The sequence below is a fragment of the Diplotaxodon limnothrissa genome, linkage group LG8 (assembly GCF_057381915.1).
Source record: "Diplotaxodon limnothrissa isolate DT_005_m linkage group LG8, D_limnothrissa_male_GT1.1, whole genome shotgun sequence".
Lineage (NCBI taxonomy): Eukaryota > Metazoa > Chordata > Actinopteri > Cichliformes > Cichlidae > Diplotaxodon > Diplotaxodon limnothrissa.
In genome coordinates this window covers 13,618,240-13,638,490 of record NC_140603.1, presented here as the reverse complement: position 1 = coordinate 13,638,490, position 20,251 = coordinate 13,618,240, and the positions used below count along the sequence as shown (strand labels likewise).

Sequence of the window (20,251 nt, the reverse complement as noted above, 5' to 3'; positions counted from 1 at the left end):
TCATGTCAGTGTGGCACACAGTCATGTGAGCCTATTAGTGAGAGTGTGACAGCAGGAGGGGGGCTAGGCAGAGGGGGGCTCCCGTGAACTGCCACATTAGCCCTATGCTCCACCGTGACCTGCCCTTCTCTCTGGTCGGGCCTAGAAAGAGAGTACAGCATGCAGCATGTTCACCTACTCACTGTTTATTCTGCCCTGCACTCTTTTGGATGCGAGCCAGGAGTGAAAGGAGAGCACCAGTGTCATCCAGACTTACACTCTATTCACTGCTGTCTCTAGCTGGTCTCATTGATTTGCTGAGGCTTGCTGGAAACAGTGGAAACTGTTGTGAACACAACATTGGCATGTTACATTTTCAAACACAGCTACGTTTTGGCAGTTTTAAATAAGTTATAAAACAATATTGTGATTGATTTGGAGCCTATGGTAGTCCAGTTATTCTTATTCCAGTGCTCATTTTGTTCTTTTTTTAGCTCTATTTGGTCAGTTTGGGAAATTTCTGTCTCTTTAACTCCTTGCCATTAATATTGCCTGTATGCTTTTTGGTGCACAGCAGGTATTGGACTGTACAAAAGATGCCTTTTGTGCCTTATGTACACTGATGCCTGCTCTGTTCTGTGCTGGGGTCTTTCTCAAGCTGCTGCAGAAGAGATGCACATTGGAAGGCAGGAGGAGGTCTCAGAACAGATCCATGACATCAAATATAAATTGCTGCAGATGGAAATAACCACTGTAACAATAGCAGCTGTTGTCGCGCTGCAAAGAGGGGTTTGAATCTAAGCCTTTCTGTGTGCATATGCTTGCATGTTCTCCATGTAGATGCGTGGGTTCTCTGCACAGTCGAAAGACATGTTAGGGTAAATCATGATTCCACATTGACCACAGTAGTGAAGGTTTGTCTGTTTTTGTGTTTGCCCTGTGATAGAACTTTTGACCGGTCCAGAGTGTACCACATTTCTCACCCCATGACAGCCGTGCTGGGCTCCAACCCCCCTCCGACCATAAGGATAAGAAGATGGATGAAAGAAAATAACAGCATTCTTTTAACTTTAAGGGTCTTTGCTAAAATTATTCAATTCTGACAACTTCACTAAACTAGCAAGTAAAGTCACAGTATGTCCTGACAGAGATTAATGAGGTATAATGAAAATATCTAAGCCTCCTGCTACACTTGGATCGCTCTGTGGAATTCCAGTTTTTATCATTTGCATTTCCACATTTGGGATGCATCCTATTTTTTCAAACAAACAAAACAGCATCACTTCAGTTTTGTTTTGGGGAAGAGGATAACACTGTATGAATTCAAGTTTGTATGGGGGGGGGGGGGGGGGGGGGGGGGGGGGATAGCTGTGTAGACATGGCCGAAAGCCTCCTGCCTTCTCCATGTAAATTGAGTTGATGCACAATGGCAGGTATCACATTTTGCATCAGAGGTTTTTCTTGGAAGATCGCAAGACATTACAGTAGAACACAGTGTTGACAGTTGAAAAACAAAAAGCAAGCAAGCAAACAAACAAAAACAATGAGCACACTCCTGGTCATGCTCCTGACCTGATCTGCCTCCTTCAGGCATGCACATGTGCTTTCTTTTTACACTGATAACTGCTGTCTGGTCTCTGGGTTGTAGTCAGAGACCCATCTGTTATCAGCATCACCCATGACATACAAGTCAGTCTGACACAGAATTGGATGGCGACTTTCTGGACAGGTTTGAAATCCATGGTGAAAGCACAGATATGCACGTGTACATGGTTAGAACGAGACTTCCATTAAAGTCTTTTTGAGAAAAAAATCCAGGGTATATAAGTTACATTTAGGGGTCAATGTGTCCAAACTGTGAAAGCGTTTGTTTTCTCACTTGGTAGATGTCTCTAGTAATAGAGTTTGTGACTTTGTGTGTCCTGGTTTCCGAGTAAGCATCTAAGATTTCTGCTGCATCCTCGAGACAATGCAAGCCAAGCGAATAGTAATTGTGCTCATAGCAATGGAAAATTACATTTTAATATTTAAAGACCATTATATATTTTCCAAATCACAGACCTGAATGCTACTTACTATTACTTTTCAGACCTTGGAGAAACAGAGTTTAAATTAAAATAGAGATTGGTGACAAATTCAACAAACAATCCTGTTATTCAAGTGAAAAAAAGAACAAGTGTAAAGAAGAAAATATCTGTAGGAAGAACAGAAACAGTGTTCTACATGCTTTAAGTACAAGTTTAAAGACTTGTTTCACCAGTCAGATTGCCCAGTTATGTGATGGTTACTCTTTTAATTTGTACCAGATATGCAGTCCTTATGCAAAATGAACTTGAAGATATCAGTAAAGAAAAGTAACTTTGAAAAACCCTTATTAAAACTACACATGTTGTGAGTAAGTGGTAGCCTCTGGGACCGAAACATGAAGCCAACAAGGAGCTGTCAGAAACTGTAATTCCTGGATGGGCTATTTGAAGCTGTCTCTAAAACTGAATCAGTTTTAATAAGTATCCATGTTAAAATCTACATTAGAATAAAGCATATTTACAGCCTGGTACAAAAATAGTTTTTATTAGTATAACTTATATAGTCCTTTAAAAATTGGTTTCCTCTGTTTGTAAAGCCGCAAGACCTCCCATGAAAAACACCTGAAAACCAAAGACTGCATATAAAAGATGGACATAGCCATTTTCGTTGTTTTCCCTCCAGTCCCAGATCTCGCGATGCTAACAGTGTGTAACATCTCACCACTAGATGTCAGTAGATTGCAATCAACTGAATTTTGTCTTCTTACTTACTCTCTCAATTCAAGTGCAAAATCCAACTGTGGTGACCACTGCAGGATAAATGACTCTGGCCACCATTTATGTGTAGTGAGTATGCGGTGTCAGTCCACTGTTTACCTTAGCTGTCAATATACTGGGTGTCCATGGCAATTTACTCTGGAGGAGGCTATAAAAGGAGTCAGTATGAGTTGATGAATCAGTGAAGCTGATAACAGAGGTGAGTTGTTGAGGATATCCTGAATTTTTCTGTTGGTAAGACCTGCTGAGCCTCCCTGAGCCTGGTTCTGATGGAAGATTTCTTCCTGTAAAAGGGAGTTTTTCTTTCCCACTGTCACCATGTTCTTGCTCAAGAGGGTCGTCTGATTATTGGTCTTTGCTTTATATTTTTGGAGCGTCTTTGGTGCTATAAAAAAATAAATTAAATTGAATAAGTTCGATTAAAAGTATCCCCATGAGAAGAAAACAGTTGTGGCTTTATGACACAAAGAAAACCGATTCTTGGTAGTTTTCCTAATTGTGTGCAAAACTCAACAAAAAGAAATGCAAAAAAAGAAAATAAATGGGAAAACTGGCACGAAAAAATCAGCATGATTACATTTACAGTTTTCTCCCATGAACCTTAAACTGACCACCACGGTAGAAAACAGTCATTTCTTTCAAGTTGTTTTGCATTGTTCTTCATGCCTCACGGGCATCATTCGTTTTGCTGCATGAATGCAGCCAGTGTTTGCTTTGAATCAAGCCATCTCATCTTCTTATCCTTGCTCTCTAAACTTTTGTCCTATTAGCTCACTGAGCCTGATGGGAAAACAATCCTGGACCTGAAAACAATGTTGTGTTCAACCACCCTAGGGCTGAGACGAGCTGCTGCCAAATGACTCAATTCAAACACTGCACTTGAAATTGGATCATTATGTGAATCTGTCAGAAGAGGGAATCCAACATGAAATGAGAATCACAACAGGGCAATAGTTTATTTTAGCATTTATTTCAACACCTTAGTTGTACCTCTATCATGTTGTTTACCAGTATACTGTATTTTATTTAAAACAAAAATTATATATATATATTTATATATTTATATATACCTTTTATCTCTGCATACTTATGCTCAAACTGTATGTAGTCATAGTCGTTATGCATTTCACTAGACCTAAAATGCTCTTTTAAATCATAGTATGTAATGCTTTCTACACTACTGCTCAATCCTTTCTCCTTTTCGACCATAATGTGATAGCAACTCGTCATAAGAATACAGAGCCGTAATTTTAAACTCACATGTAGAAAATATGCAGTATACTAACGTGTCAGCTTCACAGGGGTCACCACAGGGCGAGCAGTATAGAAAGCATTTACAGAAAACCCAAAATGAACCATAAACAAAACAAAGCTTCAAAGAATTTTGCCCACACTATTTGGAAGACGGAGATTCTTAAAATGTTTACATACTTAATATTATAATCTTCATTATACTATATTTTTATATGTTATCTTTGTCGTTGCCATCATCATCATTACATACAGAGCTATAAATGATGTGTTTTTGCCTTACAGTTGATTTTACTGCAAATGGCTAAACTGGCACGTTAAAAACAAAATCCAGGATGTTCATGTTCACCTCTATGCAACACTCATAGTATTTTAAGTTTATCGCAGAAAAATCCCTTTTAAAAGTGAGTCAGAGCTTTTCTTTCTGAGGGGTAATGTGTGTGGAACAGTGAAACATTTGGATTGTCATCTGGTGAGAAAAGATAAACAATGCTGTCTGAGCATTATAAATACATTTTGAAAAAGGCATTAGAGAAAGAAAGGGGCTCAGGGGGCAAAGCATTTGACTACCAACGCAGGCAGATGGACACACACGCACAAAATCAGACACACACAGACTCACAGAGGCTTAAGGTTGAGGAAGTCAGGCGGACAAAAGCAGTAAAAAGCCCTTTTTGATCACTGCACCTGCTGTGTGAGAGAGAGGGCGTTCAACATTATGGCATGGTAGAGGATGGAGCCACCCTTTGACCTGTGCTATGGCCAGTAAACACCAAGAAAGTCTAAGAAAAATGGTTTGAAATGACATGCTAAACATTTCATTTCTAATATGCCATTTCCTTTCTGCAGAATAATCAAGACAACAATAAAAAGATTAATTTAACAACAACAGTTTTTCAAATTTCTGTCCTCGTTTTTCACAACTTTGATTCCAACGTTTAGAAATACCCTGACCAGTTTGAAATGAATGATTGCAATCAGCACTTAGTACAAAACAAATGGTTTCTACTAATAGTGAATTCAGTTTAACATGGAAGATATATTTAGCGCTTGCAAAGTACATACATACAAAGCATACTGGGGCAACCTTTGGGGGAAAATGGCAAATATATAAAACAGTACTGTGGTTGTTTAGCTTTTCTTCTATCATCATTTACAAAAAAAAGCCTTTCTCCCACATTCTGACTTTGGCTCCAGTACTCGCAGCCATCGATACTCTGATCTGCTTAAAGCTACAAAACTGATGTTAGGATATGGCCCTCTGCTTTTACAAGAGTTTCTGGCTCAGACATAATCAGTAACATTTAATTGGGCTTCACCCTTTAAGCAGCAACTTTGCAACTTTTTCTTTGAACTCAGACTCAAGTTTTCTCATTGCTGCAAAGCAGCAGATGGTGTGAGAATCCATCTGTCAGTGTGTGTGAGAATATGAGTGCAAGTACGTATGTGTGTTTATTCTTTTACAGCACAAAACGGTGTGTTAATTAAATGCCTGTCCATCAAAAGTTTTAAAGTATATTTTCAGATGAAAAGCATTATCTGTAGAAATTCTTATTTTCTTCATCACCTCTTTTGACCAATAGTTCTACAAATTTCCATCCAGTGCTCTAAAACAAATGTGCAAGACAACATGTTTCTCCACATATCCATGGATTCGAACAAGTTCAACGCAAGCTGTTGTTGTCCACTGTTCTTCTCTTGCAAATCTTCTGTTACTGATGATCTTTGTCATTTCATTTCTTTCCCTCTTTTTCATCTTTGAATCACACCTTCATTCTCTCAGTCTGTGTCTCGGGGAGGAGTACTGACATGCAAAGGAGAAGAGAGCCGCCTGGGAAGAAAAGGAGGCCAAATCAAAGAATAAGAATGGGTGGAAACTTAAAAAAGATGGAACGACTAAGGTTGATATGACTAAGTTACTAAAGTGAAAGAGAAGGGAATGGAGAGAAGATGCGATGACCTTATCAATTTATATGCCTCTAATGAAGGAAGGGGATGGTTGAGCTAACTTGCATGGAAGTAATGAGACTCTTTGACTTTCCTTCATCATCCAGTGCTCCTTTTTGACCTCGTTGCCTCTCTGTTTTCCAGAGTCTATTAGTCCTCCCTCACCTGTCAGTGAGTTTCTTCAGTGCCCTCTCGATGTTCATTCGATGCCCCACACGTGTCACTCCTAGATCCAAGAAGTCATCCTTGGTGAGTGAAGGCAGATGTGATCCATCTATCTCATTGTCTATAAAACGCTCTCTGTGTTCACCCAGATTCAGATAAGCCAGCCAGTCGGCCACGTCATACTTGGTCCAGTAGGGTAGGGGTTTGATGGCAAATGGTTTAGTTGGAGGAGGAGGATTGAGATGGGGATAGTTGAGACAGGAAGGGCTAGGTGGTAAATGCATGGGGGAAGAGGCTCCAGAGAGAAAATGAGTGGGGGAGAGTGAACGGGAGACAAGCAAGGGATTTGGACTTGGCACACCAGATGGAGAAAACAGTGGAGGAGTTGAAGCTTTGTAGGCATCTCCTAGAGGGATGCCAGGAGAAGGAGGAGTAAGGGGCCCGGGAAACTCAAATGGGTTGCTGTAGACGGGTGTGCTTGGAAGGATTGGGAGAGAGGAGGGTCTGGGAGGGGTGGGGCTTTGCTGTTCAGTGTTATAGATAAGAGGACTGGGAGCCCGACGTCGAGCAACTGAAGACCGCATCTCTTTAGTAGGACTGCATGGAAAATCAAAAGTCTGTCTACGCATCTTGGACCTGTGCTTAGGTGATGTTGGGTATGGGCAGTAGGTTGGAGAATGGGGAGGATGTGAATGAACTGGGGACGAGGGCATTTGTGGAGAAGGGGATCGGGTCCAGTTGCGCTGAACTGGGACTTGAGGGGAGGGCGAGACAGAAGGTGTTGCCGAGAGGTTTGGGGTCAGGGTCTGACGATGCTGTGGGGAGGAAGTGGGCAGCGGTGAGGTCGAGCGTCCAGTGGGAGGGCTATGAAAAGCATCACTGTAATCCGCTGAATACCTAAAAGACAAATAGAATTATCCTGTAAAATGTAATTCACACTATCAAATATCTTTCATTTAGTTATAATATCAAGAAGATCAGCAAACCTATGCATGGTGGGAGACTTTGGAGTGTGGCTCCACTCATCCATGCTCTTCATGCTGCTCATCTGCTGTAGCTTGGAGCTTAGTTCATTGATGATGCTGGCTTTCACACCTGAGAGAGGTGAGTGAATTCTGCGGCCATCCAAAACCAAAACGCCTCTCTGGACTCCAGCTTGCTCGTGTTCTCCAAGGTCACTCCAGCCCACTGATCGAGTGTCCATGGGCCTCTCTAAGCAGGCAGCCAGGGCAGAGCTGAAGCCGTCTTCCATCTTGGATCGACTCTGCTTGTGCTTCCTTTCATCTGAAAATCCTCCATCTATACCGGTGTCTTCTGGGTTGTTTTGTCTGTGTAACTGCAAAGGAGCGGGATTGGTGCTGTTCTGCCTACGTAGTGCTACAGATGGGCCCCTCCCTCCACCCTCCTTGTAATGAGTCATCTTCGGAAACACGGGATTTGCCAATTTGGCGCTGTGCACCTCAAATGTTTGCCCACCTGAGTAGGTTGTGCAAGGATCCTGATGTTCACTGATTTTCTCTCCCTCTCCTCCTCGCCCATCTCCTCCAACCCCTCCTCTCTCTCCTCTTAGCCCACAGAGTCCCAGCATTTCTAAATGGTGGTCACTGCTACTGTGACTGTCCAGCTCTTCAATTCCAGAATCCACCACAGCTTCTTGCCAGTCTCCGCTCTTGTGTATAATAGTAGTCTGATGAGTGTGGTCAGATGCTTTTCCCCCTGTGGTGAAGCCAGCCTTGGGCCCAGCCATAGTCATACTGTAGTCAGAGGATGCTGGAGAAGTTGTGGTGGTGGTGGCAGCAGCAGTTGCAGTCATGGTCGTGGTAGCATAGGTCATGGTAGTGGTGAGGGTGGCAGTGCCTCTGTCCTGTGCTGGGGTATGAATACCTATTGAGGGGTCGTTAGAGCTGCTGTAATAGGTGTGGGAATGGGACATGGGCTGGGGTCTGTGCAGCGATGTAGGAGGCAGAGAAGCAGCAGAGGTGGTGGTGGTGGTGGTAATGGAGGTGGAGGCAGAGGGAAAGATCTGTGGGGATGGATAAGATGGAGAGAGAGCTGACTGCGTGAGGTTGGCCACTTCACTGTCATAGGAAGTAAGGCTGGAGGTAGCGGAGTCGCCACCCTGTGAAGTGGGTTGGGGAGGATTTGAGGTCTTGGGGGATGGGGGAGGAGGTGGGGCGGGTGGAGCAGCAGAAACAGAATGCTGACCCTGGTGTTGACGATGTTGTGAAAATTCCCGGACCCTCTCATTCTTACCATTAGCAAACTGCAAAGGAGGGGGCAAGGGATCTGCGAAGACAAACTCATCGTCTACGTCTATTGATGGAGCTGGTGGAGGCAAAACCATGAGTCCTAAATTTCCACCTGCTCCCGCCCTAGCTTCTTCCATTGCTTCGTGTGCTTGTGAAGGGCCTGTGGGGACAGTATACTGAGGAATGTAGCTGGTGTTGGGAGTGCTTTCCATCTGAAGGAAGGAAGGTCTGCGGGGGGCAGGTTGAGTTGGTGGGGGAGGAGGCTGTATGGGTGGAGCAGGCCTGCTGTCATACATCTCCTTTTCTCGCTCCCTGGGACTTTGTGGGTAGTACTGGGTTGAATATTGGCTGTTTCTGTCTTCAGAGAAGCGAACTCTAAGACCTTCCCTGGGTCCTCCCTCCTTTTCTCTTTCCACACGCTCCCCACCTGCCCCCCCCAAACGTAATATCCTTGGTGATTGTGGCCGGCTCAGAGATGCAGGAGAGGTGGTAGTGGTTGGGGAACTTAGGTGGAGAGATACTGGAGAAGTGTAGGCCGACTGCGTTGGCGTTGCAAAAAGAGAAGGCGTTGGAGTCTGAACAGGGGTGGGGAAGGCTCCTACTGTGGAAAGTTGCCGGCCAAAATGTCTGTCCTCTCGTCGTGTCCTGCGATCATCTTTTAGAGCCCGCTCTCTTGCAGCCAGGGCCAATCCCAGAGGGGATGAGGGGTCCAGAACCTTCCCAGTAAGTGGGTGAATGAAGGTAGTGGCAGGCTGGGTTCCATACATTGAGGGAGCTGACTTAGGCTGGCCGTCCTGATTGAGGACAGGGGAAGAATACTCAGGCAGGCCAAAAGCTGGGGGCATGCTGCTGGAATAGCTGACGTAGTTGTCTCCAGAAAACATGCCTTCATCTATAGACTTGGAAGGCCGAAGCCGAGGGGTGGGCACTTCCATTTGTGAGCCCTGTAAAGGCTGAATTCGTACCCCTTGTATTCCTCCTCCCTCTCCAGCTCCACATCCTGCTTCCACTTGGATGTCCTCCTCTGATGAGAGGAAGAAAGAAGCACTCTTTCTCCTCATATCTCGAAAGCGTTCCCTTTCCCTGCGTGCTCCTCCACCCGCAAATGTTGTACCAAATGCTGAACTATAATCCAAGTTTTCTAGGTTTTGCTGTGAGGAAACCAAAGGGGCAACAGTTGATGAAGGCAAAGAAGTCGATGTTGGAGGTTGAGGTGGCACAGAGGTGAGTGGTGAGGGCAGGCTAGTATTAGGGCCGTCTGGGGTTGCCTCTCCAGAGGTTTGGTCTTCCACATCTTGGGAGGGCTCAGCCTCCATGCTGCTACCCTGGCTGCTTCGACCACTGCTACTGGTGGAGGGCGCTTTGACAATGATGGTGGGAATGGGGATAGAGCTCTTCTCTTTGGTTGCACCTCCTTTTCCTCGATGCTGTCTCAGACCATCTTCCACTTTTGACTGTTTCATCAAAGCTCCCCGACCTCCCCTCCTTGCCACCCCTCTGCCAACTCCTCCACTCTGATCCCGGTTGGACACAGGTGGTTGATGCTGGGGTGCTTGTTGTTGGGCCTTAGGCTTAGCACTTGTTGGGGGTGTAGCACTGCTGTAGCCTCTCCTTAATCCTCCCATCTTGCCACCACCTCTCCTGGGCGCCTCTGGCTCTCTGATGCACAGTCCTTCTGACTGCCTCCGAAGGGTGGGAACCATGACCTGCTGGTTCATTACACCTGGTCCTGCCCTTTCCCAGCCAGCTTGGGAAGGATGCCCTGGCTGAGAGTGGAGCTGGTAGTGAGGTTGAGATACAGGAGGGATTGGCATGGCAGGTCCTCTACCCGGATGAGGGCCTGCAGACAAAGGTGGCTCTGGAGCAGATGTGTTTGGTGGTGGGGGGATTTCTTCTGGTCCAGGCACAGACAGGCTGCGAGCTAACTTCATAGCAGGTGGGTGAAGGTACTGCCTTTCCTCCTCTGTTACACCTAAGAAGAAGGTCACACACATTTAGAAACATTTACAAGAAGAAGCTGTACTGAGCTGGCAGATATCTCATAAGAAGAACTGACATTACCAATAGATTTTTGACGCATCATGACTGCATGCTGGGGACCGTGGCCTGGTTGAAAATGAGCTTGGTTGTAGTCAAAACCAGGTCCAGCTTGTACCATTGCCAGTGATGACTGCTGATCATATGGTTGCTTCAGGTACCAAAAAAAAAGAAAGAAAAGTAAGTAAAAGAGAATGAATGAGAATTTAAAATGAAGGAGGTTTATAAAGAGAAGAAATGCAACAGTAATTTAGATATAATCAAATAAAACTGATGTTGGCTGTTGTTGAGTAGATATATACAGAATAATCCAATACATAAAAAACAATAAGTCTGAGTAACAGTACATTAGGCAGCAGAGTATAGATGAATGGACATAATCTGACTCACACTAAACAAATGTTTTGGAGTGGGTGGTCAATAGTCAATCATTTTCTCTAAAGTGCAGCGAGGGCAGGAGAACACCCAGAGCTAAAGACCAAGTTGGTTTAGAGATTTGAATTATTTTTGTTGGTATTAGTCACCTCCATGACTAAATACTGTATGTGCTAAAGCAGTGGAGAAGATCTGAGAGGGTGAAATAGCTGTTGAGTAATTGTTTGTGTGTGTGTGTGCGCGTGTGTGTGTGTGTGTGTGTGTGTGTATAGTTATATATATTTAAAGATCAATAAATCGATAGATGGAAATACAGTAAAGAAGGCGAAAACAGTTTCTACAATTCTAATGAGTTTGAAAGATCATTTAGTATGATTAGCTTTGTTCTCCAACACAGTATTCAACAGCTTTTTTGTTATTTCTTTAAGTAGTCTTCAGGAATAGTTCTCCAGGCTTTTAAAAGACATTCACAACTCTTCTTTGGATGCTGGGTACTTTTTGTTCCAATCTCTTTCAAGGTTTCTTGTGGGATCATCTGAATCCAATGCATGACTGAGTGTCACGGCTGGCGGAGTGAGCCGTGTGGTGTGGAGGAAAGGGAGGACCCAAAATGCAGCAGTGACTGATGATACGAGTGATGTTTATTTACAAAGTGACAATGGCAGAAACAGGCAGTGAGGCATGACAAAACAACTGAAGAAACCTAAACTGGGAGAACTAAATGACAAACCTGAGACCATACAAAAGGGGTGCGGGGCAGAGAGACGCAGAGACAGGAACACCATAGAACGCAGACGAGCCGACAATGAACACAGACCGACACCCACTAAATATACACACACACAAGGTAATCAGGTAATCACACACAGGAGGGAAGAACAGCTGAACCTAATACACATGAGGACCGGAGGACACAAGCTGAACACAATGACAACAGACACAGACCTTCAAAATAGAATAGGAAATCCAGAACATGAGCCTTCAAAGTAAAGCAGGAACACACAGACTGATTTACAACACAACACGGGGACATGAACAGAGCACCAAGGACAGACACAGGTAGGGCTGAATACACACACCAAACTACTGGTTCAACCCTAAACCAATACAAAATCAGAATAAACACAAAGCACAAAAATGAACTTCAAGGAAACACAAAACGCTGGGCCAAAATGACCCAGGACCATGACACTGTGTGTGTTCTATAGTTTGTTTTCCTATCCAGGTATGCATTGACAGTATGTTTGGGCCCATTTTCATGTTGAAAAATGAAGCAATTGGCAATCAGATGCTTTCCAGATGGTATTCTGAAAAATCTGATGGTACTTTTCTGCATTCATAATTTCATTGATTTTGACAAGACAACACTAAAGCCCCAAATCCTAACAGAGGCTCCATTGTAGACACTCACTGTTGTACCCCTCCCTGATCTCCTCCATACATACTGAATCAGAATTTTCAATTTTGGATTCATAACACACAAACTTTTCTCTGTATTTGCCTTCCTCAAAACTTGAGACCATTTCTGATGATCAGCAAACAGTAGATGGAACCATTAAAGGTCCAGATGCATCTCCTAGGTGACTTTAAAGCCCCATTTCCATTAGTACCTCCTCGGATCGACTCGCCACAGTTTTCAGCAGGTATATTTTACCTTGACATCCACCCTTGTTGTAGTGTTCGTGTCGCATATTAATTACATCATGGGATGCTCAGATGCGTTGCTATGACAACGTCCATGCACATTAGGTAGTACTCAATTGTAATGGAAAACCAGTTGATCTGAGCTGAGTCATGGCGAGCTATGGCGAGTTGATCCAAATAGGTACTAACGGAAAAGGGGCTTTAGATACTGCTCATGTGCAGTAGATAGTTTTGTTTGTCCTCCACTTGTCCAGTTTCTTTAAATTTTTTAAGGACACGCTTCTTTTAAAAAAAACAAACAAAAAAAACCCCCAAACAGTTTTCATAGCTAATTCATAACAAATGGGAGCATATGTTAATTTAGCAAAGTGTGTTAGTAACAAAATGCACAAAGATACGATTCAAAATCCGTTCCTCTCATTAAAAATGATGAAAAATGACAAAAAAGCCTATCTCCTTAGAAGCAAAATATAAAGAAAGGACGGGTGATTATATTCAAAATTGCTCCTTAACGTGAGTTCAAGCCATTCACATTGCAGCAACTTAGTGCATTTAAGCACATGGACATGATCCAGACAACCTGCTGAAGGTCAAACTGGGCATCAGAATGGAGAAGAAAGGAGATTTAAGTGAGAGAAAATAACCAGTGAGTGGCACTTCTCTGGGCAAAAAATGCCTTGTTGATGTCACAAGTCAGATGAGAAGTGCTTTGAAACGATACAAACGCAAACGTAACCCAACAGAGGTCATCAGAAGAACGTCTGAGGAATATTTCTAGCATCTTGTTAAATCTTTGATTTTGTGCCAGAAAGAATTAAAAGGGGTGGGGTCCAATTGAGGCAATAGGAATAGCTTGGTATAAGAAAAGGATTTTCTTTTATGAACTGTGATGCATGCAGAGCAATGTTAGTATAATCCAGGAATAACCAAAAGGATAAAAAAAACAAAGGTCAAAATGAGCATTAAAGGCCCCCTTTAATAACTTGTTGACATGTATGTGCTACAGGAATGACCTCAACTAGGACAATTTCCTCACAATTCCCAACAGTACCTCCTTGGACACATTGGGAACAATACTCTTGCTTCGGTCCCTCTTGCCTCCATGACCTCTCTGGCCCTGGTTGTCTGATGTCATGGTGTGTTGAGCGGCAGCCAAGATTTCATCCAGTTTATCTAAAACACAGACAGAGCAGAGGGCATAAGACACAAGGCGTAAGTCAGGGCATAAGGAAACAGAGGAGTAGTGGAAGAGCCGTAAATAAAGAAGCTAAAGGAAGATTTCAGTGATCCTACTCCTCTCTCCTTAAAGGTACAGTGTGTAAAATTTCACCTCTAGCACAACCCCAGCTACGATGGCACTGTGGGACAACAACTCTTCTCTAGTGAATGAAGGCTATCAGTCCACTGGTTACCTCAGTCATTAATATGTGTCCATATCTATTTTCTCAGGATGAGGCTGTAAAGCTTTATGAAATGAGTCTGATGAGTCAGTGATGGTCACTTCTGACCAGTGACAGCGAGCTGCTGTTATCTAGTGTTAGTGAAACTTCCTTTGAAGTGGATCTAATGCTGTTGGACACTTATCAAATAAACTATCATACATTTTGTGTAACGTAATCAAACTTTTTTACTATATATTTTTTAGGACACTCCAGCCCAACATTAGCTGGCATAACGTTACCAGAGCTGCTGTTGTATAGCTGGCTCATTGTCAGCAGCCCTGAGATGGGAGGTTCACATATCTAATCTGGTGACAACAAGTGACTGCAACACTACTGGGAATAGATAAGCAGGTTTATGCACATTTCCATGTGACTTCAATCCAGATGATTAGGTTTGATATGAGGGAGGAGAGACCCGTGAGAAAGACAATACGAAAAATGATGATAAAAGTATACATGAGCAGATGTTAAATGGTCATATATAGTTTGAAAGAGCCACTGTATTTCTCAGCCACTGAATACAAGATGGACTCTGCCTGTATGAGCAGTTTATGATGCAGCTATATCAGTTTGCTGGAAGTCATAATCACATACCAAATAACCTCAAAAAACTATGCACTGTACCTTTAACATATCTAAACACCTTCTTACAGTATCACAAGAGCAGTGAGAGTGATTTCTTACTTAAAGCCATCTGATAGACGGTCCTCTTCTTATCAGGACCCTGAGAGGACTCGTACTCTGGAAAAATAAGCAAAAAAGACATCAAACTGACTGATTTTTAATTAAAGCTCAGAGGCTGATAGGGGTGATGATAACACTGATACTCACCTGCTTTCTTTTTCCACGGAGAGGCAGCTGTTGCACGCGTAATTGGGGAAAGAGAAATTAGGTGTGACTAGAACTTCTGCAAAGTGTATAAAGCAGATGAAGAGATGAAGTACATACTCAGACACATGTGATGGTGTGAATGCTGATGTGATGATAGGGATGTTGATGGGGACAGAAATGATCATGAGAGCACACAAATCTGTGATTCTCCCACCTTTGTCCACTGCATGCAGCACATTTGGTTTGAAAAGAAGAGAGAAAACAGAGCTGTTTGTGACAAATGACATTTTAAATGCATCATTTTTACAACATGCCGCTGCTTTTGTATCGCTTAACCTCACTGTTTAATTGCCACCTTTCCTCTTCATGGCTAACATCATAAGTGCAAATGAATCAAAAGACTTCTTCCCATGAAGCTGTTGCTAGTGAAAAAAAATGCACCACTCTGGATAATTTTCTTGGCTTTCTGCATCAACTTGGTTAATATTTAATGCTGTGTTTCCTTAATAGTACCACAGTACTAAACCATCCTCCTGCAGAAAAACTGCTAACCCACCCCAGAAGAAGCCTTTTCAATGTGACCCCCAGAACTCATGCTTTTGCGCTTTGTCCCTTCTTTCGTCTTACCCATATCTTCCAGCTCTGATGTCATTGACTTGGAGCGCAGGGCAATGGCAGGAGGAGTCAGTCTTTTTGTCTGCTGTGGGGCTGCCAAGGGAAGCCAGCCAAATGCAGATTTAATGTTTAGAATTCTTGTATACAACCCATTGCAACAGGCTTTCAGGTTGACGTAAACATGCAATCAGCTTAATCATCACATGATAAACACAGAATTCAAATGGCGTAAGACGAAAATCTGACTAGTACCTCGCTTTCGAGCCGTGTCCTCCAGCTCAGGGTTTCGAGCAACCATGACAACTTTCACCATGAGACTGTTGCCGCCCTGCCGGATCATGTTGACAACCTGCCGATGACCAACCTTCACCACATTCTGACCGTTCACCTGCCAGAAAAACACAGAACAAAATGAAAAATCCACTCTAGTCGCACAGAGTGGATGAAAAACCTGAGACAGTTTGGAGTGCACACTTTAGGCATTGTCTCCTCTTACCCAGTGGTTCACTTTAACAATTTGGGTTTCTTGTGTGGTTTAAAACATAAATCTTACTGGTTTCTGGGCAGGTGCACCAGCAAGTCAAGCTGCAACTTAATAACAGTTACAAAAGCTTGGGCAGCTATATAAGTGACTCATATTAGGTTGAATAGTAATGAACAGCTTCTGTCAGCTGTAACAAAGGTTTGACAATCACCATTTTTAGTGCCAGGGTTTTAAGGGAACATACAGGAACTCTTAAAGGCCAGAGAGTTGCAGCAACTACAAGCACAGCAGCCTCCAAATGACCATAACTAAAATGCAAATTATATATTTAGGAGAAGTATAGAAATAATCGCATCAATGCATCATATCCTGCACATATTTTTAGTGCACACAAATGTCTTTACCCTGTCCATTCTCTGTTGTCTTTATTGTCTATTTTTGCTGTTATTAAAGGACATACAATCACTGAACAGCAAGTGAAGAAAGCACTAGCATTTTTAAAAGAAAAAATGCTAATGCTGTAACGTGTTTGTTGTAACGTGTAACGTGTTGTAACGTGTTTCCTGCAGCTTCCTATGTTTGTTGCATAATACATGAACATATGACCCCAGTTTCTGTTTTACAAAACTACTTTCTTCTTCATAGGTCTTGAATTGAAAGTAAAAGTAAAGCTTCAGTTAGCATGCCGGTTACCTCGATGAGGAAGTCCCCCATCCTCAGGCCCGCTCTCCACGCCACGCCCCCCTCATCAACAGACTCCAGGTACTGCAGCGCGGGGAATGCTGGCGTTGGAGTGAACTCCTCTATGGGAGTCTGAGCTGTAGATGATAACAAGACAAGAGGTTCACCACAACAGGAGCATGGATTTGATAATTATGCAGTAAATAGCTAACAAGACTTAGAAATCTTTGGCAATACGTGATGAACTTTGAGAAGACGCTCACCTTTGGCTCCCCTGAGTACAAACCCAAAGCCCTCATTGTCTTTCTTCTGTAGGAGCACAGTCTTCTCCTTAATGATGTAGTCACTTGGAAAAAGTAGAGAACGGGTATATGAAATGAAGGAAGGGGTGAATAAAAAAGAGAGAGTTGGAGATGAAGATATGATTGTCTAGTAGAAGAAAAGTGTTACGGTCATGCAATTAATGCATCTTCTAAATGTGGAAAACAGCTATACTGCAACACATTCTGAAATCACACTGCAGCAAAAGATACTTGGGCTTGTGGATGTCATACAAAAAGCTTTGGTACACAAAAGAGGGTTGATGGGGGGGATACAGTTAGTGTCACAATGGGAGGAATTGTATATGAGATGACATTCCATACTATGGAGTAATCCAGCTAGAGCTGACAAGCACTGGGCCGGGGGGAACAGCACATTAGAAAAATGTGCACATCCACTGATAATGGAAACTTCCAAATGCACCCAAATCGCTGCATTAGCTTTCACCGCCTCTGGCAGCTTTTGCAAGGATACTGCTTCACCGACTCCTGCGCAACCACTACCGGTCATACATGACACTTCAAATTATGTACAAGAAGTCAGACGGGCCTCTAATCCACCCCCCACCATCACAAACAGCTCCTCTTGCTCAAAGACTACAGTCCGAGAACATAGAAACATCGATCACAGGCTTTGGCGATGCAATCTTATTATGAGACGGCTTGAGTAGTGGCTCAGCAAGCTCCTTCATTATTCTATTACCACGTCTGGGACGTTTTGGCCAGGCTGCTTTACAACACTTTCTCTAATACAGGGCCAGTTAAATGGACTCCACACTGCCACACACAGCCACATCTCATGAGTCATTTCTGGACTTGACTTTCTAACAATGTCAATTCACCCTGCCCCTGCTAGAGAGCCCGGGGCTCGAGCAGAGTTGTATGATTAAAGAGGAATTCCAGATATTTCTTTCACAGGCAGCTCATTTTTTGTGTTAGTTTGTGCTGCTTGAGTTAACTCAAACTGACACTCCAACGGAAATCAAATCAAAGGATTTGATTTCCCAAAGAAAAAAAAATGGCAGAACAGTGAGAGAACAGGAAGTGTAGCCTGGTTGAAGAATCGTCCTTATTTATAGTGATAGCTCGACTGCCAAAACATACACTAAAACTGCTCCGGGTAGGCTCAAGGACAGAATTTGTTTTTTCCTGGAAATAAGCTGTTTCGTTCATCCTTCTTTTAAATGGGAAGTTAAAATAAACTGTCTATTTATTTCATGATAAGTACGTGATAAGTACTGAGTAGAGGTAGGATTTTTTTGGCTACAAGGTTGCACACTAACTCTGCCTTCACAAGGGACGTATGAAAAATAATTTACCATGAAAAAGGGACAAAATGTAAAATATTTTTTAGGTTTTAGGCAGCAGATGTGGTGGGGTTTTTTTGTGTGTGTGTTTTTTTTTATGTCTGGCGAGTTCTCAGTACTCGGTTCTTATGCATATAACCCCGCAAACAATGTTTTGCCTGTGCCTGCGCAACCCGGGTTCAGTGGACTCATGAGCATTGGCTGACGGGCCCGAGGATCCAGACTTTGACATGAAGCTGTAACTTTAGCACTGAACAGACGATCGCTAGTTTCCCCTAGTGAGGTCCATCCCTTGTGTGTTCTCCATCAATGTTACTGTTTCGCCAACGCTCAGCCGCCTTCCAGCCATCTGCTCCTCACACCTCATTCCTTTTTCTCTCACCCTGTCCTCCATCATGCCTTCCCTCTCTGAGGATCAAAGTAACACAGAGTGGGTGGACAGATCCATCGGGCTCTTCATCCATCTACTTGTATAAGGATAACGGGGAAGGGGGGGCACGGCCACAGTTGGTCTTTTGGGGGTTTCTAATTTGCATTGCTGGCTTACAGTAACACACCTGATTCCCTTTACGTATGCAAAGCTATGTAACTCGTCTGTTGCTACAGAGTCCACCACGGCCCAGCCAAGCAGGACCATAAAAAGCACAAACGTCCCTGGTTAATTAGCAGGGCACACTCTCAGTGAACTGGCTGGAATAAAGCTGTAAGCCTACTAGAGACTAGAGTTATTATGTACCCTCCTGAGTCATCCTCTCTTCTATCCACAATCACTGAGAAAAAAAGGGAGCTTTTTTAACCATTCACCTGCTGAATGTACATGCAAATACATAGCTTATGTGGAGACATTACACACACATCACAAGTGAAGCACTTGACAGATGTTTAGTCACACACACACACACACGCACACCGTGGATGGAGACATGGTAGACAGATGAAAAGCGCACAGATAAATGTGCAGGAGAGACACTCCCACAGCGAGCGCTATGACATACACACTTATATGTGAAAGCCACATATATTTGATTCATTGTATATAGTCACATGCATTCTCACATCAAGAAAAAAGCACGCACACACACAAACATGCAGAGAAATGACCGCTTTTCCCACATTAGAGGGAAAAAAAAACACTCTTTCAATTTACTGACTTTCCCAGTACAGTAAAAATACCACACGTCTCTAATGATACAGTGAGAGACATTGAAAAAATGATATGGGATGTGACAATGGCGTTTTTAAAGCAACAGAAATGTATGGGAAGTCCTGGTGAATTAAAAATATCTGCTTACAGAAATCATGACTCAAAGAGAATGAAATACACCCACACTGTCTGACTGAAATGCATCAATATGTGCTCTCTTTCATGCACTAACACACACACACAAACACACACAGACACACACACACAGTGTTCAAAAACGCACGGGAGGAAGACACAGAAATAAACATGCTGCATAGTCTCCATTCAATAGCCACTTCTGTACCACAGATATACACATGCATAGGAACAACACGGATTTAAGACGCACACGCACATATTCGCACACGCACGCTCCAAGAGGCACACACACAGAATACACAGCTTATTAGTCTGTCTTTGAAAAGGCACGGCCTCTCAATAGCATCATCTACCTCTCCCCTCTCTCCATTGTCCTCTCCTCACATCCATAGCCAGCCAATGAATGAGGAAACAGCCGCTACCTGTAAATGAACCACACGCTCCTGTTTCTGGGGCCCAGTGACGGCCACGAAGAAGAGAGGGAGAGAGAGAAATCTCTCTCTCCGCAACCCCCCATTGCCATGTCCCCCCCTCCTCTCTCGCGCGCTCTCCACCACCTCCTCCTCCCTCCTCCTCCTCCTGCCTCCCTCCTCCCGGTCTTCCAGCGAGAGCTCAGCCGGAGAGAGCCGCGAGAGTCGAGGAGAGAGCGAGCGAGAGAGGTGGGGGATGAGAAGGGAGAGAGAGTGCGATGATCTGCACCCTGTGCACTTCAGACAAGAGAAAGACAATGTGTAAGAAAGATGGGGAGAGAGGAAGAGAGTACCAGTGACTATCACAAAAGGGAAAGGATGTATTGTCTGTGTGTGTGTGTGTGTGTGTGTGTGTGTGTGTGTGTGTG

At 43.5% G+C, this 20,251-nt stretch overlaps 1 protein-coding gene across 1 annotated transcript in view; it reads right to left on the bottom strand.

The window, feature by feature from the left end:
• Positions 1 to 5,813: 5,813 nt before the first annotated feature.
• Positions 5,814 to 20,251, bottom strand: part of LOC146626459 (SH3 and multiple ankyrin repeat domains protein 1-like) — a 29,795-nt gene continuing 15,357 nt past the window's right edge. Inside the window, exons 16-27 of the mRNA XM_085360579.1 lie at positions 16,768 to 16,850; positions 16,517 to 16,641; positions 15,592 to 15,727; positions 15,352 to 15,432; positions 14,939 to 14,947; positions 14,725 to 14,751; positions 14,578 to 14,634; positions 13,503 to 13,624; positions 10,457 to 10,583; positions 7,133 to 10,367; positions 6,147 to 7,043; positions 5,814 to 5,865 (exon numbers count right to left, since the gene is read on the bottom strand). Of these exons, the coding sequence (XP_085216705.1) occupies positions 5,814 to 5,865; positions 6,147 to 7,043; positions 7,133 to 10,367; positions 10,457 to 10,583; positions 13,503 to 13,624; positions 14,578 to 14,634; positions 14,725 to 14,751; positions 14,939 to 14,947; positions 15,352 to 15,432; positions 15,592 to 15,727; positions 16,517 to 16,641; positions 16,768 to 16,850 (4,951 nt within the window). The remainder of the gene's footprint in view (positions 5,866 to 6,146; positions 7,044 to 7,132; positions 10,368 to 10,456; positions 10,584 to 13,502; positions 13,625 to 14,577; positions 14,635 to 14,724; positions 14,752 to 14,938; positions 14,948 to 15,351; positions 15,433 to 15,591; positions 15,728 to 16,516; positions 16,642 to 16,767; positions 16,851 to 20,251) is intronic.